General features: G+C 44.4%; 1 protein-coding gene and 1 long non-coding RNA gene across 2 annotated transcripts in view; one reads left to right on the top strand and one right to left on the bottom strand.

Moving 5' to 3' along the window:
- Positions 1-24,353, bottom strand: part of LOC147029332 (P2X purinoceptor 5-like) — a 96,118-nt gene that overhangs the window by 34,087 nt on the left and 37,678 nt on the right. Inside the window, exons 7-10 of the mRNA XM_085872312.1 lie at positions 18,998-19,139; positions 15,546-15,682; positions 3,741-3,834; positions 693-758 (exon numbers count right to left, since the gene is read on the bottom strand). Of these exons, the coding sequence (XP_085728438.1) occupies positions 693-758; positions 3,741-3,834; positions 15,546-15,682; positions 18,998-19,139 (439 nt within the window). The remainder of the gene's footprint in view (positions 1-692; positions 759-3,740; positions 3,835-15,545; positions 15,683-18,997; positions 19,140-24,353) is intronic.
- LOC147029333 (uncharacterized) overlaps positions 5,574-24,353 on the top strand; it is a 39,351-nt gene continuing 20,571 nt past the window's right edge. Inside the window, exons 1-3 of the long non-coding RNA XR_015055863.1 lie at positions 5,574-8,557; positions 11,886-11,974; positions 15,303-15,337. This is a non-coding gene — a long non-coding RNA (uncharacterized LOC147029333). The remainder of the gene's footprint in view (positions 8,558-11,885; positions 11,975-15,302; positions 15,338-24,353) is intronic.

Here is a 24,353-nt window from a genome sequence, read left to right as displayed (position 1 = left end):
TCCATGTAGCTTTTGTAAACTTTATTATTTTCATTGAGAAAACTTGGAAACATATAGTTTTCGGTGTCTGAAAGGAAAGATTCTCAACAATATCGATTTATAACCTATTTTAAACTCCCAGCTCGATATTCTCCCAATCACAGTCACTCTTCGTTTCTAATATAATCCTTAAGCCCGTTTTCAAACCAGTTCGCTACTCTACCAACCACTCAACCAACCCTCAGTATTCTTCTTGCATATAGCAGTTTGGCTGTCAGGTAGCTATCATTTCTTGGAAATGTGGTTCCCTTCACTGATCTTGTGCCACTGATGCTGTTCCCTTCTACCAGTACACCGGTACTCATTTTGCCAACCTTGAGAGGTTGACAGGCTGAGTCGACCCCACCTGGTGTTAATTCATTAGCCAACGGGGCTGAAACTCAGGATCCTAAGCCAGCCACCCTAACCACTAAGCCAGGCTTACAACCAGTCGTATGCCTTGTGCGGTGGACACCATCTCCCTGCACGTCTCTTGTTCATTTCCTCATTATGTAATACCATAATTGCTGCAAGTATGCTTCGAGGTATTCACATTATGAAAGTACAGGAGAAGAAGTTACATTTACCGAATGCAGAATCAGTCATAAAGTAATCCATGTTTGAATTTGGATATTTGACTGCTGGTGGTAAACAAAAAGGCCTTTGTTACCCACCACGCCTATCGAAGTCAATGCTGAAGCAATGTTGATCAGCGTTGGAACAACATCAAACCTTCCAGCCTGCACACCAACACAACAAAGGAATATTGATTGATACAGTGCTTTTATCTTGTGCTTGAATTGGCAATGAGATTGACATGAAACATTGTTAAAATGATCAGACCCAGATTAACAATGTTGCTTTGGAGCACAGGCCAGGGGCCCTTCATCTTGGGGAGGCCCTCAAACTTTGCGCTTCTTTCCCTTTACTTCTCTTTACTTTTATTCATCATTTATCAGCTACCTGCCATGCTGGAAGCACGTTATAGCAACTCCAAGCCAACAATATTTCCTGGAAATACCTTCATGTGTCGGAATTATATGAAAAAGTACCAAAATAAAAAATTAATTCTGCATATCTGCCAATAACTACAGAGCTACAACACTACCTGCTGATCTGTTTTGGTAAGGTAAGCATTGTAACTTTTTGCAGGTTAGCATTGTAACTCTGTACAAGGAGTGAGGAGCTGCCAATCATGCATGCACATCTGCCAATCAATAAATTTGGCTTTTGTTTGAAATTAGGATTTTTTTTGGTCAATACCAGGGGGGAGGGGGGCTTAGTACCCAGGGTCTTAGGCTGTCTTAATCTGGCCCTGGAAATGCCATTTAGTTGTGTACAGCACATTCTCTGACATGAAGTGAAAAGTCCACTCCCCCCCCATTCCTCCAACCTTGAAGGAATAGTCCTCTCAGGCCATCTTTCTCCTCCTTCCCTTGATCTCACTCTCACATCTACTCTGTTTGTGGTGTTTCCCCCTTTCCATTATATTCCATTCGGATCTAGCTGTTCCATCAGCCCTGACCATGTATACAAAATAAACTCTCGAACCTGTCTCCTACCTTAAAAACGTGGTGGTACCTGTCAAGTCTATTTCTCGTGTATACTCCCCCTCCATCCCGTCCCTCACTGCATTTGGTACCACAGTCGACCCTGCTCATGAGAAGGCCGAATATTTATTCTATATTTGCTTCAAATCTTGTGTACACAACCCCTTGCTCCCAGTACCGATCTAAGCCACTTGCACCCAACTGCTCCTGGACACTATCTTTCTCACCAAAGAAGGAGGGGAAGTTTCTGGCAACCCTCGACTCTTGATTCTGTGATGGGCCCAGATGGCTCCAGTGTCCATGTCTTAAAAACCTGCTCTGCTGCTTTTTTATATCCCCTTTCAGCTCTGTTATCCCCTTTCAGCTCTGTTCACCTTATCATTTATCCTAAGTCACCTGTTTACTTGGAAGTCAGCAAACATCAAGGCCTTACAGAAAAAGGGCACAAAAACAGATCGTCTTGCCTACAGGCCTATTCACTTCCAATGAAAAGCAAAGTTATAGAATCCATCATCGTAGTTGTCAACAAACCCTTCTTTTTCTCCCACGGCCTGATCTCAGACCATCGGTTCGGTTTCCAACCTCGTCAATCCACCCTGGAAATTCTGCCTTTACTCTCCCAAAATTGGATGGTCTAAGTCAAGAATCTCAGTCAAGATGGTCTCAGCCCTGCATTTCAGTCAAGAGATCATGGCTGTTCGTTTGGACGTATCTCGAGTATGTAACGCATTCTGGAACTCTACCTTGCTCTCCAAACTCAAAACCAATGACATTAACGGCTACCTCCTCTCATGGCTTACTGACGTCACCCATGCTTTCGCAGTCAGCACATGGCACTCAATGGGATCCTCCTGTCTCCTCTCCCTGTTGAGGCTGGAGTGACCCAACATAGTTCTGTCACGTTTGAGGTTCCGTTAACACAGTACGCCTCAACACCCGGACCTTTCCTCCCTGGAAATAGCCAAATGGTCTCTTGCTGCACTGCATTCAGTTATTTTAACTTGAGGTTACCATTCTCCAAGGATCATTCAATATGAGCCAAAATTGACACAAGACAAGGGGAGAAAAGATGGGGGCCAAACAGAGGTAACGCAAGAGATAATTAATTGTTCAAAGTTCAGCTCCAACCTCCATCTTTCCGTGGGCATCCAGCTTCAGTCCCCTTGATCCTTTGCTGAACTCCCTCCACCACCCCGGTCCTGTGGGACACCCTCCATACTTCGGGACCACCTTTTTCTGCCGCGGGCCCTATCATTGGTTTCTCGATCATTGTGGGAGGTCGATACTCTGGGCCTTCCCGCCTACAGGGTGGCCACAATTTAAAAAAAAACAGTCTTCTGGGCTCCACAGCCTATTTCGATGTCATGGCTTTCACACATTGGCCAGACAGATCATGATGGCTCTACCAAGCTCCTTCAATGTGTCTTGAAACTTCCAAATTCATCCCCAGCCTCGCATGACAGAAGGTCAGACATTTCACAACCTCACTCTGTCTACCCTGTCTTTTTTCTCCACTCTTGTATTTTTTCCACTCTCCCCCATCCACCTTTCCATTTTTTTGTTCCATTGCTGTTTCATCCCCAAGTTTCCCTTTCTCTTATTTCAACCCCCTTTCTGTGTTTGAGCTTGTATCCAGCTTATTCGCTGACTGTGTCCTACCCTCCCCTTTCCCAATTTGCCTGTGTCACCATTACAAGTGTTCCTCTGTTGTGACCATCTACCCTTGCTGTTGGTGTGTTTCTTTAATTTCCACTTTGTTCTTTCTTTTCTGTTGTGTTCTATTCTCTGTGTTCTCGATCTTACAGGAGCCTCGGCTTTGTTTGCAAAAAAAACTCTGCTGTCTCCAATGTTGAATTTCCAAGTTGAACAACATCCTTACTTGATACGATAATAACATCCATATTTGATCAGTCCAACTGAGTCTTATCCGTTGATCACGATAACAGATTCTATCAGAGTGACTTAAAAGTAATCTCCGTGGTACCCTTTACATCAGGCACTCACCATCCTTCCCCTTCTCAAACCCCCTTCAGCATTTTCAAAAGGGTCACCAGCTCGGTTCAAATACACTTAAAAAGAAATAAACTCGAAAGAAATGCATGGCCAGTACCATCGGTACGTATCAATTGGTAGAAGTCTTAGTGACCCACGAAGAATAAAAGAAAGACCAACCTCTCCAGATACGAGCACATCGATCCTAATGCCGTAGATTTTGTAGAGGTAGCGGAATTCCGTGCCATTGGGGAAAACGTGCTTCTCTGCATACCTGCGTATAGAAAGTGTTTAAATACGCTCAACAAAAACTTAACAAATTGATTAAAAATTAAGGAATGATCATTTATTGTTTATTTTAATAGTATATAGTCGACCATAGCTGCCTTGATTATTCCATAAAATTTGTCCTTATTTTCAAAATGACTCCAGACAACAACTTCAACTCACCCCTCTCCCACCCTCATTTATTTATTTTGCTCTTTACATTGATCTAAGGCTTATGGAGAACCTTGGACATGCATCTCCTTCAGTACAAAGACATATGTAGACAGCATGCAAATACATATGAGATATGGGATTTGAACGAGGGGTCTCCTGCATCATGAACTCGGAGTTCAGATTGAAACACCAACAGGCCATTTGCAGCTTTTGTTCATTTTTGTGATCATTTTCAGTGTCTTAACACTTGTTGATATACCTTGCTATGCCATGTGTATCAGCTCCTCAATCCCGTTCTGTTGCATTCCCAATGCTGATCCCGTTTTATCTTCTCCATCGTCTTAGACTCATAGAAAGGAGTATTATTATACTGTATGAGGAAACTTAAAATTACAATAACACGACATTCATCCAAATTTTTCCGGGGTATCTCATTTGATCTCCAATGGAATCCGATCTTTGGATCCAATTCAATATTAATAAGTCTGCACCTGGTTGCTCAAAGCTCGGATAAGCGCTATCCTGTGGATAAATTACTTATCCGGCAGATAAAATTTACAAAGTTTTCCATAGAGGATAGCCTTAAAATTCCTACCCTGGTGAAGTCATACGAAATACTTTAAAAATGGTAACCTGCTTCCTCACTTGATGATAAATGGTCGGTTAGTTAATCATCGGATACGAATTTTAACCACAGGATAGCTTTTATCCGGTGGTTAACTTATCCGAGTTTTGAGCAACCGAGCCCAAGTACTGTTTGGTGCCTTGCATTTCCAAATAGGTGACCTATCATTATTCTTCTGGTTATCATTATTATTGCAGCATTGAACCCATCGCTTCGCTGATGGTCGTTCAACAGCACAATTTATACATGTTACAATACAGTAATACAATTTATTGACAGTCAATATATGCAGTTAATTATTTCCAGAAACAGTTTGTTTACTGCTAAGAACCCAGCATTCATTTTAGTGATATGCACACTCATTCTCCTAAAAACAATATGAATTTGTTTTATGTTCCGAAGGATCAAACGTTGCAGTTCCCAAGGCCTGCAAAAGTATTCAGCCCCCTCCAAAGTTTTCACATTTTGATGCCACAAATCAAACATAATATCTACTCTAAAGTGATAAAACTAAAAAATACAGATAAAATGTGAATAAGTTTGATTAACAGAGAAAATCAGATGATTCTCAGTTGCATCAGTATTCAAACCCTTTCCCTAATTAACCCAAAATCACTTCAGGAGCAAATTATTTGTTTGAAATGTCACAAAATAAGTGAAATATGTTTCACCTGTATGTAATCAGTGGTTTAACTTAAATATTAATCTCCTCCACTTATTTAAGGAGTTTTAAGGTGCAACTCACTTGGTCAACCAACAAGGCAAACATGAAGACCAATGATCTTTCCCATGAAGTCAGACATAAAGTATTGGAGAATCACTGTTCAGGAGAGGGTTATCAGAACATCTTAAAGTCACTCCTTCTCCCTTTGAGTATGATGAGATCCATCATTAAGAAGTGGAAGATGTATCATACCACTCAGACTCGACCCAGATCAGGTCGCCCATCCAAACTCATCAGCCGGACAAACAGGAAACTGGAACAAGATGTCACTGTAAATCCAACAATGACTTTGAAAGATCTGCTCCATGTCTAAGATGGGGGTCAGTGTGCATCAATATACAATATCTCATACCCTCACAAAGCTGGTCTCTATGGACAGGTGGAAAGAAAGAAGCCATGACTGAAAATGATGCATCTCAAAGCTTGTAAAGAGTTTTGGAAAAAGCATCTTTAATGATACTGCAGGCATGGGGAGAAACATTTTGTGATCAGACAAGACAAAGATTGATCATTTTGGTATAAATTCAATGCGTTATATCTGGCACAAGCTGAACACTTCACATCACCCAGACATTATCATCTTTTTATCGCCAGACTTGACCTTATACTGTCAAGCATGGTGGTGATAGCATCATGTTCTGGGTCTGCTTTTCCATCAGCAGGGACAGGCAAGCTTGTCAGGATAGAAGGGACAATGGACGGTGTAAAGTACAGGAGAATCCTTGAAAACCTGCTCGAGTCGGTCATGAATCTGAAACTGGGTCAGAAATTCACATTTCAGCAGGAAAATGATCCAAAGCACAAAGCTAAAGCCACACTGGAGTGTCTGAATAAGAAAGTAATAAATGTTCTTGAGTGGCCCCGTCAAAGTCCTGACTTGAACCAAATTGAACATTTATGTTGAGACTTGAAGAATACAGTTCATCAACAATTCCCATCAACCTTGGCAGAACTAGATCAATTTTCACATGAAGAATGCACTAATATTTCACCATCACACTGTGAAAAGCTGGTGGAGACCTACCGCCAAAGACTCAGAGCAGTCGTTGCTGTAAAAGGTACTTCCACCAAGTACTGAATGAAAGAAAGGGCTGAATACTTTTACAACCAGTGAATTTTCATTTGTACATGTTATTTGCAGGTATTCCTGACATGTGACCTCCTTCACTGATAACAGTGTTTAGTTTAATCTCTTTCGTTATGAATAAAAAAGTTCATTTGGAAAAATTGTTTCCACATAATTCGTAATTCATCGAAATGTGGCATTTTTCGTAGGGGGTGAAATACTTTTACAGGCCACTGTATGTGTTTTTTTTTTTCCCAAGTTGAAAAATGTATTTCTCATTGAGAAATACATTTTTGAGAAAAATGTTTTTCTCAAAAAATGTTTTTCTCAAAAAATGTATTTCATAGCCTCATGTAAGACGTAACGCCGTCTGACTCCACTGCCATCTTACTAAATCTGTCATCCTAACACCTAGTGTTTGCCATGTCGCCTACGGACATCGGATAGATAGAGTCCGACAGATCGAGTCTGATAGATAGTCAGATACAATATGGGTTATGATATTCAACTGCTGTCAGCGAAGTGATGGGACAGGTTGAGTGCTTGATGCTGAATTAATGTATCTTTATTTTTCAGGTTCTGGTCGTCTTGGTTTGTAACAAAGGGAAAAGTCCCACATGGCGTTGAAAAAGCCCACGAGGCAAAGTGAAGAAAGTGTCCACGACAACAATTTCACCCCATTGTAATGAAATGGGATATTTTTGTGATTTTATTATTGCCAAACCTCAGGAATATTTCACGATATCAGATTGAAACTTACACAGATTATTTGCACACGTGTAGTATACGTGAATAAAATGTGGTCAAATGTGAAAGGTGAAGGTCATTACCATCCAAAACATGTAAAACACCTCTGAGGCGGCAATTAGAAAATGTGTCAGCCAGATTTGTTGCGAACAACATTCCATCATGTAAAACACTTGATATGTCAAATTTTCCAAATCACCAAATTGCTGTTTCCATGGCAACTATCGTTTATTTGTATTTTGCAAGTATTGTGCTTGCATGACATCTTTCTTGTTTGTTTGTTTGCGAGCAAGATATCTCAAAAACTTATAGACGGATTTGGAAGAATTTTTGCGGAGAGGTTGGGTGTGTGACAAGAATGAATGGATTGCATTTTGCAAGGACGAATTCCAAAGCTCGTTCTGGTCACATGACTTTAGGTAGGTCAAAATGGCTGACTTAGTAAATCTCTTCAAAACTATTCTTCTCCAGACCCACCAGTCAGAATGCTCCCAAATTTGGGTTACAGCATTAGGCCATGGTCTTGATGTTAAATTGCAGAGGTCATGCTGATCACGTGACTGGAAGTGTGTCAAAATGGCCAACTCAGTAAATGTTTTGGAAAATCACGTAAATTCCTTCAAAAATCTTCTTCTCCAGACCCACCAGTCAGAATGCAACCAATTGTGTTACAACATTAGGCCAGAGCCCAGATGAGCTACGGGTCCTGTGGTCCTTTTTTATTTTCTTTTATTTTTAAAAGTGATTCTTCACGAGTGAAAGATTTGGTTAAAACGATGTATAGCACAATATCTCAAAGTTTTGGATAGATTATGACAAAACTTGGTGGATGAGTTGGGTGGGTAAGTGAGAAGAACAAGCCAATTAGATTTTCGTTCAGGTCCAGTTCCAGATCCGGCCTATCAGTGGGACACAAAACCTAAGCTGTTCAACCTGGCGGAGGTACGCACGCTCAACGGAGTGCTGTTCGAAATATTATTATTATTATTGCCTGTTTTTTGTTGGTCCAATGGTATCTAAAAGGTTTTGGTTACAAATGCCAAAATGTGAACGAAGATAGATACTGGTCTGAATGCAATGTACACCTGGGTATACAAACTGCACAAATTCCTTATCATACACGCTATATTAACTATTTCCTGTTTCCTATCTTTTTTGCTCTGACAAATGGTAAAGCCGGAAACGTCAGCACCTTGTGATCCTTCACCGAATATAACTCTAATCATTTTATTTTTTTATATTTTACTTGCAGGCACCCCCGGCCTCCAGGCAGGAGTACCTGTGTCGACCTACCAAACACGGATGGTCACTTCGTGTCTGGGGAGTCAAAGAAATGTGAAAGTGTCAAGGACAGCAGCACAATCAATATAGTAATCACCAGGATGAGTCACGAGGTGAGGAAAAAAAAGTGTGTGATAAAGAGACCGCACTGTAATCACCAATATTGTCATCACCCCTGTGACAGGTGAGGTAGCACGAGATGAGGAAAGCACGTGATAAAGATACCGCACCTTAATCCCAAACATTGTAATCACCTCAATGCCGCTACCTATCAACGAGTGAAGGGAAAAACGGGCATTCCCAATTGGTCAGTGCCACACCTGATGAACGAGTGAATATTGCTGACATAGCTACAGCCGCACAATCTATATATATATATATATATATTTTTTTTTTTTTTGTATACCTTGGTCGAGGCTCGTATGAGAGCTAACACACAACTCACAGCAAGGAGGCATGAGACAAGAGGGGCGGGAGTGGAAGGGACAAAACATTGGGGAACAGACACAGGTGAACTGTGGAAGGGAGAGGGATGGGGATGGGACGGGGAACATGGTGAGGAGAAGATGGACATTACAGGGACTTTCAGGAAGGAAAGCAGGAGAATTGAAGGAAGTGGGCTTGGGTGGATTATCGGGGGTAGAAAACATCGAGGATTTGGATGGGGGAAGATAAGAGGTGGTGGTGAACAGCTGTTTTGAAAGCCTGGAGGGAAGAATGGGAAAGAATAGAGTGAGGAAGTTTATTCCAAAGGCGGGAAAAAAGAGGAATGAAAGAGTGAAGATGAGCAGTGATTCGTGATTTTGTTAGTTTTAGCAGAAGTGGGTTGTGGGCGGACGTTGAGCGTCCCGTGGAAATGTGGTTGGGACAAATCGCAGAGAGAGCAGGGGGGCAAGGCTGGAGAGGAGTCGGTAGAAGACAGAAAGACCACCGACCAACCTGCGGTGATTGAGTGAGAGGCCCAAAGACTCAGCTTCATTGCGGGAGATGCCAATGATCTTAAAAGCCCTGGTTTCGACAGCGTGAAGTCGAGAAAGGTGGGAGGCAGGAGCACCAGCCCAGAGGGGAGAGCAGTACTCCATCAGGCTACGGACAAAAGCTTTGTAAGTGGTCAGGAGCTCAAGAGGGCCGAGGAAGGACTTTGCACGACGGAGGATTCCCAGTCGGCGACTGGCTTTTGAGGCAAGGTTGGAAATGTGACTTTCCCAGGAAAGGTCATGGCAGATAGTGAGACCCAGAAGCTTGAAAGAAAAGACTTCTTCCAGAGGATTGTTGAGAAAGTGGATGGGGGGTTTTGTAAACGGTCCTTTCGAAGAGACATAGTGAGAGTGTGAGATTTGTCTGGATTGAAAGACATGTTCCACGTGTTGGACCAGTTTGTGATTTTATCCAGATCTGCAGTGAGCGAAGAAGCTGCTGCTTGCCGGTCTGAGGGATGACAGATGGTACGGCAGAGGGTGGAGTCATCGGCAAAGAGAAATAGAGGATTTTCCAGAGAGTCCGAGAGATCATTGATGAAAACCAGAAAAAGAACAGGGCCCAGAACGCTACCTTGAGGAACTCCAGCCTGCACAGGAAGAGGGGATGAAAGAACTCCATTTAGGGCCACACGTTGACTGCGACAGGAGAGGAAGTCTGCGAGCCATGAGTGGAGATGGCCTTGAATACCATGGGAAGAGAGTTTGGTGAGTAGTGCAGGGTGCCAGACTGTGTCAAAAGCACGTGATATGTCCAGGGATACGGCTCGGATTTCCTGTCTGGCATTGAGGACCTCCATCCATTGATGGGAGAGCAGTAGCAGCATATCCAGGGTAGAGTGACCTGGTCTGAAACCAAATTGATGATTGGAAATCAAGCCATTGGAGAAGAGGAAGGATTTCATGTCTGAGGCGATGATGGATTCCATCACCTTGCTGATGATTGGGAGAAGGCTGATTGGTCTGTAGTTACAGGGATCTGTTTTTGCACCTTTTTTATGCAGGGCAGTGATGTTAGCAGATTTCCAAGCAGATGGCAGATGACCTTGAGAAAATGAGAGGGTGAATAGAACAGAGAGAGGGTGAGCAAGAGCAGAAGAGCAGGCTTTGAGGACACGTGGGCTGATGCCGTCTGGACCGGTTGCAGAATCTGACTCGAGGTTTGAAAGCAAGCTCTCCACCTTGTCAGGAGAAAAGGATACAGAGTCCAGGGACAGTTGGGTGCGACTGGGTAAAGTGGGTAGAGATAGTGATGGGTTTGGGACACAAGATTTAGCTGCAAACACCGAGTTTAGACATTCAGCTTTATCACGTGTGGAATCAGCAGTGCGGCCATTTTAGGTAAGGGAGGGGATGGAGGGGGAACATACACCAGAAACGGATTTGATTAAACGCCACCAGGATTTTGAGGAGGGAGAGAGGTTTGAGAGTTCAGACTTGAGATGAGAAAGATGTTGTTTTCTGGCTCTCCTGAGGGTAGATACACACTTGTTCCGAGCTTTGTGGAAAGAACTGAGATTGCCCTCAGTTGGGTTTGCTTTCCATGAGGCAAAGGCAAGTTGTTTCAGGACAACTGCCTCGCCACAAGCTTCAGTAAACCAAGGGCGGGAGGAAGGGTAAGACAACTGAACACGAGAGGGGATAAATCTGTGCATGAGGGAGAGCAAGTTTCTTTGAAAGAATTCCCAGGATGAGTTGATGTTTGAGAAAGTAGTGATAGGAGACCAGTCTGTAAGTTTGATGGCTGCTCGGAGACCCTGCCAGTCGGCTTGAGTGAAATGCCAGACTCGACGGCGGTGAGGTGGTTCTCTGATAACAGCCAGAGAGATGTCCACTTTAACAAGGACGTGGTCAGAAGAACCAATTGGAGCGAAGGAAGAGCAGCAGATATTGTCAGGGAAATTTGTCAAAATCAGATCCAGAAGAGATGGAGTACCATTGGTTGAGATCCGGGTCGGGAAGTTGACCGATTGAGTCAGTCCCAATGAGTCACAGAAAGCTTTTGCTGATGTCCCATGGCAGGTGAGAGAGGTACCCACACCTAGCCAATTGTCGTGATGACAATTGAAGTCGCCACATAAGAGGAAGAGAGAGTTTGGATGAGAAGATAGAAGATGGTCCATGTTTTCGGAGAGTGAGGTGTAGATGGAGTCATCACTGTTCGGTGGACGGTACAGTACACATATAAACATGAGGTGGGAGTGGAGGGGAAGCCGAAGCCAGAGGTATTCCTGGGGGTGTGGGGGAGTGAGAGCAGTGCAGGGAGAGTGAGGAATAAAAAATATATTTATTATGGTCTACTTATTAATAGTTTATTTATTATAAGTCGATTCTCTTCTGCTGCAAATGCAGACTGCTCGTTTTGTGCTGCAATTAGCAACTACGCAGATTCCTTGTCCTTGCATGTCCATTTTGACCACGACCTTTACTTACTTGCTTATTATGCAATCATGCCACCTGGCAGATGTGAACATTCACCACTCTCATCGGTCTTGAGCCCACGTTCCGATTTTATCCCGGGTGACCTTCATTCCTTTCATTTCCTTCTTGACGGTACGTTGCCACGTCTGTCTTGGCCGTCCAATTCTTCTCTTCCCGCCAGGTTCGCAGCATATTGCTCTTCTCAGTATATCTTTATCCTCCATGCACAACACCTGACTAATCCATCTCCACCTCCTAATTCAGATCTCTTCTGTAAAGTTTTTTTCCTTCCTGTTAACTTTTCAACCTCTCTTACGAGCCACCTCAGGCCAGAAGATTCTCAAGATTTCCTTAAGGCTGCTGAAGATGAAAGACTCGTTTGCTATTTATTTTGGTGATAGTTCATGACCTTTAATGGACCCTTTTTAACCTTAACGTGTTTCAGTGAAAATATTGCGTCCATTCGATGTGGAATTTGGAAACTGGGTAAAAATGAAAGACATGTTCCAAGTTATTTATAATTGGGTCACTATGACTTAATTTCTTCATTTACCAAGGGTTTATTTGTTCACATATGCACCTGGGGGGTCGAAGAAGCCTTCTTGCTTACTCGGCCATGCTGCCATATTTATGGCCTGATCTTACATTTTACATTTTGTTTGGTCATTGTGACATATTTGCTAAATTTGACCTATTTTGCCCTATGTCTGTACTTTTAACATGCTCACGACCTTGGCTTTCATGCAAATCTTTTTGGAAACAAGGTCATTAATTCTGATGTATGTGTGGTGCTGTCTGACTTCTGACCTAATAGTGGCCCTCTTCTTACCTTTCAACATGCTGATGCACCTTGGATATCATCAAAACCTTTTGCAGAGAGTCAGATTTGAAGTTTTAAATGGAAAGCCATTGTTATTGTTTGCAATAACATATTTCCATTGATGAGTTATTTTACAGGAAACTTAAATGCAGGGGAGGCCATTTGGCCCATCAAGCCTTCGAATTGGTTGCCAGCATATGGTTGTTTGTGTCTGTTCTCTCTGTTTTTTAATTCTGAGTGTTAAGCAAGGAAGGTCCACTTACCATTTTTATGTCTTCTTTTGTAGACAAAGTGAAGGCCTGTGGAACAGCTGAAATATTGAACGGAGCAGAAGGCAACAGAACGAGAGTAACAGTGGAGAGAGGTTGGGGGGACAACAACAGCAGGGTTCCAGTACAAAATAGAGGGAGACTGGGGCAAACAATGGGTGTGGGTAGGAATGAGGGGTAGGGAGGATGCAAGGGGTGGACAAGATGGATATGGCAGCAAACTGTCAGGAAGGACAAAATTAGAAATTTGGAAGGAGGTGGGTGGGGGAGGAGGTTGAACGGGGATAGAAAAGATAACAGTTTTGGATGATAGATGATCTGAGATAGTGGTGAATAGCTGTCTTGAAGACCTGGAGAGAAGGATAACATTGAAGAGGATGTGGAAGTTAGTTCCACAGGTGGGGAAGAAAATAACAAATAAGTGGAGGTGAGCAGTAGTTCTGGATTTTGGCAGTTTCCTTAGGCAGGGGAGGGGGTTGATGGTGGACCATGCAGTTTTCTGAGGCAGGAGGGTTGTGGGGGGGGGAGATGCATGGCAAAAGCAGAGGGTGCAAGACCAGAAAGGAGGGGTAGAAGACAGAGAGACCGCCGACTTGTCTGCGGTGGCGTTGTGATAAACCCATTGACTCGGTTTCATTGCGGGAAATTCCAATGATCTTAATGGCCTTGGTTTCCACACCGTCAAGCTAACCAAGATGTAAGACAGGGGAAAGCCCAAAGGGGAGAGCAGTACTCCATCAAGCTGCAGATGAAAGCATTGTAGGTGGACAGGAGCTCAGGTGTGCCAAGTAAGGACTTTGTATGACAGAGGATACCAAGTCGGCGGCTGGCTTAGGAGGCCAATTTTGAAATGTGGTTTCTCAAGAAAGATCATGGCTGATAATGACACCCAGGAGTTTGAATGGCTGAACTTTCTCAAGAGGATTATTGAGAAAGTAGATAGGAGAGTTTGCCAGATGATCCTTTCAGAGAGAGAGAGAGAGAGAGAGAGAGACAGAGGGACAGAGGGACAGAGACAGAGGGACAGAGAGAGAGTTCTCAGGATTAAAAGACATATTCCAAGTGTTTGACCATCTTGTGATTTTATCAAGGCCTGAGGAGAGGGAAGAGGCTTTAACCTGCCTGTCTGAAGGATGAGGAATGTTGCAGCAAAGGGTGGAGTCATCAGCAAATAGATGAAGGGGATTTTCTAGAGAGTCAGTGAGATCATTGATGAAGGCCAGGAATCGGACTGGGTCGAGAACACGACCTGCCTTCCTGGCCCAGTCCTATTTGGTATGACTTGGCCAGGGTTCAAATTGCTGACATCCCAGACTCATAGCAGATACTCTACCCATTACGTCACAAAGTAATTTGATTTGGACAAAGAAAAATCTCGTTTGAATGCCTGTTACTGATGGAATGGGACGACACACCTGAATTCTGAGTGAAAAAGTAGTATTTGTGCACTTACCCCCCCCCCCCTCTATTGTTAGGAGTTTCCTCAGGAGGCAAAGAGTGTGTGTTAAGGATGTGGGGGGAGAAGGGGGAGGTGGGGAAAAATTTCAAAGGACGATTCCATATCAGGTAGTGTATGGATTACAACCTGTTTGAATTTGTTGCCTTGTAGGCTCAGCGTCGTCAGATTGGTGCCTTGAGAGCATCTTTGGGTTGAGGAAGGCCACAGACGAGCTCTTTGGGGGTACTGGCTAATATGTCCTTGCTTTTCCTTTGGATGCTGTATTTTTGGGGGGGGGTTCCCTGGTTGGAGCACTTTTGTTGGTTCACGAGCGCCAGCCAGAGTGACCACTATATTCGTTATGTCTGTGTGTCTGTATGTATGTATGTCTGTCTGTCTGTCCAGAGCACAACTTCGTGGGACGTGATCCGATTTGGATGAAACTTGAATATGATGTTGATATCAATGCCTAGTTTTGTCTTCCTTGTGATGGGCATCCCATGCCCATTGTGGGCGGAGCCACGCCCACTTGTAATTTTTTTTTCATATTTTTCTCTTTTTTTAATCGAAATTCCTGCTCGAGAAATTGTGCGCATTGGCCATATGTACAACATATTTTTAAAAATCAGTTTTATTCGGTCAATTTTGAGGGAGAAGATAGGTTTTGAAGAAATGGGCGGTGACAGATAGTAGGGTAGCAGCGAAGATTGAGAAAATTGCAAGTGAGCGTGGCTCCACCCACAATGGGTGTGGGATGCCCATCACTAGGAAGACAAAACGAGGCAGTGATATCAACATCATATTCAAGTTTCATCCAAATCGGATCACATCCCACGAAGTTGTGCTCTGACAATCTACATCGTCAAATACCGCTCGTGAACCATTGTCGTCTTCAGACTTGTATTTAGAGTTATTTCTTTTTTGCGTTGGCAGATGGTGAAATAAACTGCAGTACAAGAGAAGAAATGGTGAGCACTGTATGATATAAAGTTAGTTAGACATCAACCAATTAAACCTTGAACTTGGGTAAAGAGATAATGTTAGCATCATGTTCAAATTATAATATAATTGAAAATGATAACAGACAATGAACGAGTTGGAATTAATAGAGGTAGCACTTGAGTTGGCGAGATAAAGCACAGGTGAGCTAGTGGGATGAGGAAAAGGTGCTCAAACCTGAAGTTGTAGCCAGAACTGAGATCGCTCAATGGTGGCACCTTGTCCAGCCTCTCAAAGGAATACTTGGGATGGCAGGCGGCAGCACCATGGTCCAGGTCACATATCCATTGGATCAAAATTCCCAGCACTCCTCCCTGTCCCGGGGGTTTAATGAGGTTTAGGGTATACAAGGAATCGTGGAGAATGAGGTAAAGATAAGGAAGATGGGGGTGTTGAAGCGTGCACACACACACACACACACACACACACACACACACACACACACACACACACACACACACACACACACACACCTGCTTTCTACATCTGTACACACACACACACACACACACACCTGCTTTCTACATCTGTACACACACACACACACACGCACACACACCTGCTTTCTACATCTGTACACACACACACACGCACACACACCTGCTTTCTACATCTGTACACACACACACACACACACACACACCTGCTTTCTACATCTATACACACACACACCTGCTTTCTACATCTGTACACACACACACACACACACACACACACACACACACCTGCTTTCTACATCTGTACACACACACACACACACACACACCTGCTTTCTACATCTGTACACACACACACACACACACACACCTGCTTTCTACATCTGTACACACACACACACACACACCTCCTTTCTACATCTGTACACACACACACACACACACACACACACCTGCTTTCTACATCTGTACACACACACACACACACACACACACACACACACACACACCTGCTTTCTACATCTGCATAATGCAGGGTCAAACTTGTGCTGAACAGAAAATGATAACAAACAAGAAAAAGAGGAATCAGAGATTGCAGACCCTCACCAGGACTTGTTTTGTGTGGTGTATTTTGCATGGCATTTGTGTACTGGTGTGTTACGTAATTAATAAGGAACATAATTAGAACTGCCACTTTATAACTGCTGGTAGTGATGACCGGTTCAGCCATTTCAGAGATTTTTGAAAAAAAAATAATAAAAAGAAAAACAATATGGCTGTCAAATCACGTGACTGATGATGTCATAAAAAAAAAATTTGTGGACCATTTTATCCCGGGATGACCTTCAAATTTTTATACTGATCGGATGTAACATTCTACATCTGCAATTATGACGTCATAACGAAGGCACCTATGATGTAAAATATCACATTTCCCATGAGGAGTATTTTCCATGTGCCAAGTTTCAATTTTTTCCTTGGTGCAGTTTCAGAGATGCAGAGTGTGGAAGAAAAATAATTATATTCATATATTCTCAATTAGAATTGTTGCTGGTACTTTATAAATTTAAATTTTGTGCTATAGTCAAATTTGCTTTCAGTAATGTTTCCCTTTTCCCAATAGTCTTTTGACCTGCATATTGATATAAGGAATATCTTCCTATGAAAAAGGTCTTGCTCACTGCATAGAAGCAAGGTGACCTGGTTGATAACACTGTAACTTTTGCCATGATTGTGTCATTCTCTCTCTCCCACCCAAAGTGGACACTTATTGCAGTTTTGAGTTCTTTTCCCTAATGCTTATCACCCTCCCATTCTTTGGAATGTCAAATTGTGTATAAGAGGAATTGCTTCAGGCTTCTGTTTCAGTGAAGTCCATTCGAATGTTTCAGTAAATCATTGAATGTTCTTCCTCCGTATATACGAAATTAAAGATTCTCCATTTGTCACTGTCACCACTGCCTGCTCCCACTGCACTGTCACCACTGCCTGCTCCCACTGCACTGTCACCACTGCCTGCTCCCACTGCACTGTCACCACTGCCTGTTCCCACTGCACTTTCACCACTGCCTGCTCCCGCTGCACTTTCACCACTGCCTGCTCCCGCTGCACTGTCACCACTGCCTGCTCCCGTTTCACCATCACCAATGCCTGCTCCTGCTGCACTGCCACCAACGTCAATATCCTCAGCAACCTCACTCCGCAACCATAACCAACTATTATCGACAAATTTCTCACATTCTGCTACTTGCTGCAGATTATCTATCTGTACCTTCAACCAAGTAATAACTATCTTCAAGTGGGCTATTTCCTCACACTTCGTACAGCAGTCGTGTGCTTTTGATATGGTCTGGCACCCTGCCATGCTCACCAAACTCTCTTCCTATGGTATCCACGGCCATCTCCACTCTTGGCTCGCAGACGTCCTCTGTTGTCGCAGCCAACGCGTGGCCATTAATGGAGTTCCCTCATCCCCTCTTCTTGTCCAGGCTGAAGTTCCTCAAGGCAGTGTTCTGGGCCCTGTTCTCTTTCTGGTTTTCATCAATGATCTCTCAGACTCTCTGGAAAATCCTCTTTATCTCTTTGCTGATGACTCCACCCTCTGCCGTACCATCTGTCATCCCTCAGATCGACAAACAGCAGCCTCTTCACTCTCTGCAGATCTCGATAAAATCACAAACTGGTCCAACACGTGCAACATGTCTTTAGAATCCTGACAAATCTCACACTCTCACTATGTCTCTCCAAAACGACCGTGTGGAACCCCCTCCCACCCCCATCCACTTTCTCAACAATCTGCTGGAAGAAGTCCTTTCTTTCAAGCTTCTGGGTCTCACTATCTGCCATGATCTTTCCTAGGAAAGCCACATTTCCAACCTGGCCTCCAAAGCCAGTCGCCGACTGGGAATCCTCCATCGTGCAAATTCCTTCCTCAGCCCACCTGAGCTCCTGACCACTTACAAGGCTTTTGTCCACAGCCTGATGGGGTACTGCTCTCCCCTCTGGGCTGGTGCTTCTGCCTCTCACCTTTCTCGGCTTCATGCTGTAGAAACCAAGGCATTTCGGATCATTGGTATCTCCCGCGATGAGGCTGAGTCTTTGGGCCTCTCTGGTCTCGCCCCCCGCAACCTCCCCCCTTGCTCTGTCTGAGATTTGTCCCCACCATATTTCCGCAGGGCGCTCAATGTCCACCAACAACCCCCTTCTGGTAAAACTACCAAAATCACGAATCCTGCTCTCCTTGACTCTTTCATTCCTCTTTTTCCCACCTTTGGAATAAACTCCTTCACTCGGTTCAATCCCATTCTTCCCTCCAGGCCTCCAGGTGAACAGCTGTTCACCACCAACTCTTATCATCCCCCATCCAAAACCTCGATATTTCCTACCCCCGCTAATCCACCCCAACCCCACCTTCTTCAAACTCCCTGCTTTCCTTCCTGAAAGTCCCCGTAATGTCCATCTTGTATACCCCGTGTTCCCCGCCCCAGCCCTCTCCCTTCCACAGATCTCCTCATGTCTCTGTTCCCTACTGTTTTGTCCTTCCCACTCCCTTGTCCTTCCCACTCCCGCCCCTCTTGTCTCATGCCCCCTTTGCTGTGTGTTGTGTGATAGCTCACATACGAGCTTCGACAAGGTATACAAATTTTTTTTTTAAAGGAATGGTCAGATGTGAGCTTACCTCAGGTGACTTACCTTGGCAGCCAACATCTCAAAGTCCTGTCCAGCCCTGGTCACCACATCCCCCAGACGAAAGATGGGACAGTAGTTATCTCGGATTGGGTCGTGCAGACAGTTTTGCAGATATGACTTGTTCACATCATCCTTCATGTTGCTCCTAATAAAGCAAATACTCGTAAGTCATGCACTCAATGTGACATGCAGCTACTTCATCCTCCTATCCTCCGATTGCAAATCCCCTCTCACAGTCGGTAAACGAAGTTAAGATTTTAATATTAAGTCAGCATTTCCAGATTACCAAACTCTACACTTGTGTGCATTCATTTGGATATACCTGTTGGACTTGAGATACATCTGAGAACAAAACAGTAAAATTGGAAGGATCAAAAAACAGTTGATAACTCTCAAGACTGTCCTCCATTCTTCTTACTACAGAGTGGTATTCAACTCTGAGTACACAGGAAAAAAAACAATTTTCTTAAAATGAGAAAAATTTTCTTGAAACGAGAAAACCGTAAGAAAATGTTTCTTGCGGCGAGGAACCTTTCCTCATGTTTTTCTTTTTTGTTATTTCAAAAATAATATTTTCTTGCAAAAAACAAACAAACAAACAAACTTGCCATTGTAATCTTTCCTACTATTAATTTGCAATTGGTCACTGGCTTTGCTTGACAGCAATACAATGTTTTGTTTTTTTTTCGGACCAGAGGCATCAAAAAACGACATATATCGAAGAAACAGTTTTAAATGGAGCACCTCGCCGCCATTGGAGCATTTAAATTGCATCAGATGCGGCAATAAATGAGAAATTTTTGCTCCCAGCTTGCTGGATTGATGACAGAAGACGCCATTTGCATTTTTGCCATCTCCATCCCGACCCCGTTTGGAATCCACTGTGGGCATGGGCAACTTGCTAGTAGTTGAAATCTACTAATATCTGAAGGTTGTCCCAGTTGAAGACCATTCTGTGGTCAAAACCATGAAACGTGAGTGACAAATCAAGACGTGCCGTTGTGTTTCCATCAAAGAGACCCGTTATGAGCACTGTGATGTAGTTTCCCACTTTCTTTCTTGATATGAATATATGAGGAGTCCATGAAAAGCTTCTTGCCTGAATGTAACTGAGATACGTGGGCTCTGTACTTTAAGGGAAACAGACAACGATGAATTCGATTATTGTGTTCATTACATTTATGGTTGCTTGTTCACCACACTTCGTGTTATTCTGGTTGTGGTCACAATCCAAATGCAACAGCTTAACCAGCACAACCTCGTGTGTAACGACAAGTTTACCGAGCAAATACAGTCTCAACAACAGCGTAATCATCTACGGAGGACAGTGGTATCACCTGGATGGCACATCAGGCTGTTTAAGTCAGCATCCTCTTAAATCAGAGGACCGGCAATCCCCTTAAAGTGGGAGGCCAAAAAGATCCACTAAGAATGGGACGAGACCACAAGGAAACCCGAGAGATCGCATCAGTCATCCGTGCGGTCGCATCAGTCAGCACAGTCCAACTGCTGGAGACCACACCAATGTCCCTAACTCGATGCAAATCTCGACGACGAGCACTCGCACAAGATGGCTCCTTATTTTTTTTTTGTATACCTTGTCAAGGCTCGGATGAGAGCCAACACATAATGCACAGCAAGGGGGCATGAGACAAAAGGGGCGTGAGAAGGCCAAAACAGTGAGGAACAGAGACATGAGATCTGTGGAAGGGAGAGGGATGGGGTGGGGACCATGGGGAATGCAAGATGGACATTGCAGGGACTTTCAGGAAGGAAAGCAGGGAGTTTGAAGGATGTGGGTTTGGGGTGGTTTAATGGGGGTAGAAAAGATCGAGGTTTTGGATGGGGGATGATAATAGGTGGTAATGAACAGCTGTTTTGAAGGCCTGGAGGGAAGAATGGGATTGAATAGAGTGAGGGAGTTTATTCCAAAGGCGGGAAAAAAGAGGAATGAAAGAGTGAAGGTGAGCAGTGATTCGTAATTTTGGTAGTTTTACCAGAAGGGGGTTGATGGCCGACCTTGAGCACCCTGTGGAAATATGGTGGGGACAAATCGCAAACAGGGTGGGGGGGGCGAGACCGGAGAGGAGACGGTAGTGGACAGATAGACCAACGATGAGATAGAGAGAGGTCCAAAGACTCACCCTCATCGCGGGAGATGCCAATGATCCAAAATGCCTTTGTTTCCACTGCGTGAAGTGGAGAAAGGTGAGAGGCAGGAGCACCAGCCCAGAAGGGAGAGCAGTACTCCATCAGGTTGTGGACGAAAGCTTTGTACGTGGTCAGGAGCTCAGGTGGGCCGAGGAAGGACTTTGCACGATGGAGGATTCCCAGTCGGCGACTGGCTTTGGAGGCCAGGTAGGAAATATGGCTTTCCCAGGAAAGATCGTGGCAGACGGTGAGTCCCAGAAGCTTGAAAGAAAGGATTTCTTCCAGAGGATTGTTGAGAAAGTACATGGGGGGGGGGGGTGTTTCCAAACGGTCCTTTCAGAGAGACATAGTGAGAGTGTGAGATTTGTCTGGATTGAAAGACGTGCCACGTGTTGGACCAGTTTGTGATTTTATCCAGATCTGGAGAGAGCGAAGAAGCTGCTGCTTACCGGTCTGAGGGATGACAGATGGTATGGCAGAGGGTGGGGTCATCAGCAAAGCCAAAAAGAAGATTTTCCAGAGAGTCGGAGAGATCATTGATGAAAATGAGAGAAATACCAGGGTCCAGAACACTGCCTTGAGGAACTCCAGCCTGGACAGGAAGAGGGGATGAGAGAACTCCATTTCGGGCCACACGGTGACTGCGACAGGAAAGGAAGTCTGCGAGCCATGAGTGGAGATAGCCTTGGATACCATAGGAAGAGAGTTTGTTGAGCAGGGCAGGGTGCCAGACCGTGTCAAAAGCACACGATATGTCAAAGGATATGGCTCTGATTTCATGTCCGGCATTGAGTACCTCCATCTATTGTTGGGAGACCAGAAGCAGCATATCCAGGGTAGTGACCTGGTCTGAAACCAAATTGATGATTGGAAATCAAGCCATTGGAGAAGAGGAAGGATTTCATGTCTGAAGCGATGATGGATTCCATGACCTTGCTGATGATTGGGAGAAGGCTGATTTGGTCTGTTGTTGCAGGGATCTGTTTTTGTACCTTTTTATGCAGGGCAGTGATGTTTGCTAATTTCCAAGCAGATGGCAGATGACCTTGAGCAAATGAGAGGGCGAATAGAACAGAGAGAGGGTGAGCAAGAGCAGAGGAGCAGGTTTTTGGGACACGTGGGCTAATGCCGTCTGGACCGGTTGCAGAATCTGAGTCGAGGTTTGAGAGCAAGCTCTCCACCTTGTCAGGAGAAAAGGACACAGAGTCCAGGGACAGTTGGGTGTGACTGGGTAAGGTGGGTAGAGAAAGCGATGGGTTTCGGACACAATATTTCGATGCACACACCAAGTTTAGGCATTCAACCTTTTCACGTGCGGTATCAGCAGTGCGGCTATTTGAGGTAAAGGAGGGGATGGAGGGGGAACATACACCAGAAACAGATTTTATTTGATGCCACCAGGATTTGGAGGAGGGAGAGAGGTTTGAGAGTTCAGACTTCAGATTAGAAAGATATTGTTTTCTATCTTTCCTGAGGGTAGATACACACTTGTTCCAAGCTTAATGGAAGGAACTAAGATTTCCCTCAGTTGGGTTTACTTTCCATGAGGCAAAGGCAAGTTGTTTCAGGACAACTTCCTCACCACAAGCTTCAGTGAACCATGGGCGGGAGGAAGGGTAGCACAACTGAAGACGAGAGAGGATAAATGTGTGCATGAGGGAGAGCAAGTTTCTTTGAAAGAATTCCCAGGATGAGTTGATGTTGGAGAAAGTAGCGATGGAAGACCAGTCTAGAAGTTTGATGGCTGCTTGGAGACCCTGCCAGTCGGCTTGAGTGAAATGCCAGACTCGACGGCGGTGAGGTGGTTCTCTGATAACAGCCAGAGAGATGTCCACTTTGACAAGCACGTGGTCAGAAGAACCAAATGGAGCGGAGGAAGAACATCAGATATTTTAAGGGAAATTTGTCAAAATCAGATCCAGAAGAGATGAAGTACCGTTGGTTGAGATCCACGTAGGGAAATTGACCGATTGAGTCAGTCTCAATGAGTCAAGGATGTCTTTTGCTGAAATGCCATGACAGGTGCGAGAGGTACCCACACCAAGCCAACTGGCAAGATGACAATTGAAGTCACCACATATGAGGAAGAGAGAGTTTGGATGAGAAGATATAAGTTGGTCCATGTTTTCAGAAAGTGAGGTGAAGATGGAGTCATCACTTTTTTGGTGGACGGTACAGCACCATGAGGTGGGACTGGAGGGGAAGCCTTAGCCAGAGGTATTCCTGGGGGTGTGGGGGAGTGAAGGCAGTGCATGGAGTGTGAGGAATAGAGTCTTTGATGAAGAGAGGAACTCCTCCACCAGGATGAAGATCAGGTCTCTCATACCGGAGGAGGGAGTAACCAGGGAGAGATACTTTGAAGTCAGGGACATCTTGAGGGAGGAAAGTTTCTGTTTGGCAGATTATGTCTGGTTCGTCAGTGGCAACCTGTATGGAAAGTTCTGTGAGGTTTGAGCGAAGGCCCTGGATATTTGAGGTCCACACTGATAATGAAGAGGCAGGGGAGGAGGCTTTGGGTGCAGGGGATGGCAAGGGAGGGGGAGGGTAGGACAAGGGAGGAGGGGGGAGGTAAGGAGAGTTGTTGAAAGAGTGTGGGGGATTGCAGAATAGCTAGGGGAGGGGGCCGGATGAGGCGGAGAAAAGGCTCTGTGGTGCTGGGGGGAGCGGGTGCAGGAGAGGGGGAGAGGGGGTGCAGGATAGAAGGCAGAAGGCAGTTGAGGATTTCAGGAAGTAAAGTGGTGAGATGGGGTGAGAGGGCAGGGGAGGGAGGTAGCTTTGTGGATGTGAGGGGGGTGTAACTTTGAGAAGGGTGAGTGAGGGGGTTGGAATGGTAGGAGAAGGGTGAGTGAGGAGAGTTGAGGGAGAAAGGTGAGGGGGGAGTTTTTGAGAAATGTGAGAGGGAAGCTTGGAGGGAGAAGAGTGTGATGGTTGCTTTGACAGGGAGGGGTGAGAGGAGTGAGTTGGCACTGAAGTTGGAAAAAAATGATGGTTGATGGAAAGCAAACACTCATTGCAAACTAGGGTTTTTTTTAAAATGTTTTTTTAGGTCAGAAATGTGATTGAAGACATTTCTTGATGGATGTAATAAAGGCGAATTAAGAGAATGGAGAGAAGAAACGCTGTCACAGTTGGATTTTTTAGGCAAGGTATGAATGAAAGGTCGAATTGAGAGCAGTCTGTTGGAATAGAAGAAGAGTCGTGAATTATG

Source organism: Eptatretus burgeri, chromosome 3, assembly GCF_056783735.1.
Source record: "Eptatretus burgeri isolate ZD-2024b chromosome 3, Ebu_testis_v1, whole genome shotgun sequence".
NCBI lineage: Eukaryota > Metazoa > Chordata > Myxini > Myxiniformes > Myxinidae > Eptatretus > Eptatretus burgeri.
Note: the sequence above shows the minus strand (reverse complement) of the source record. Positions and strands in the feature narration are given on the sequence as shown.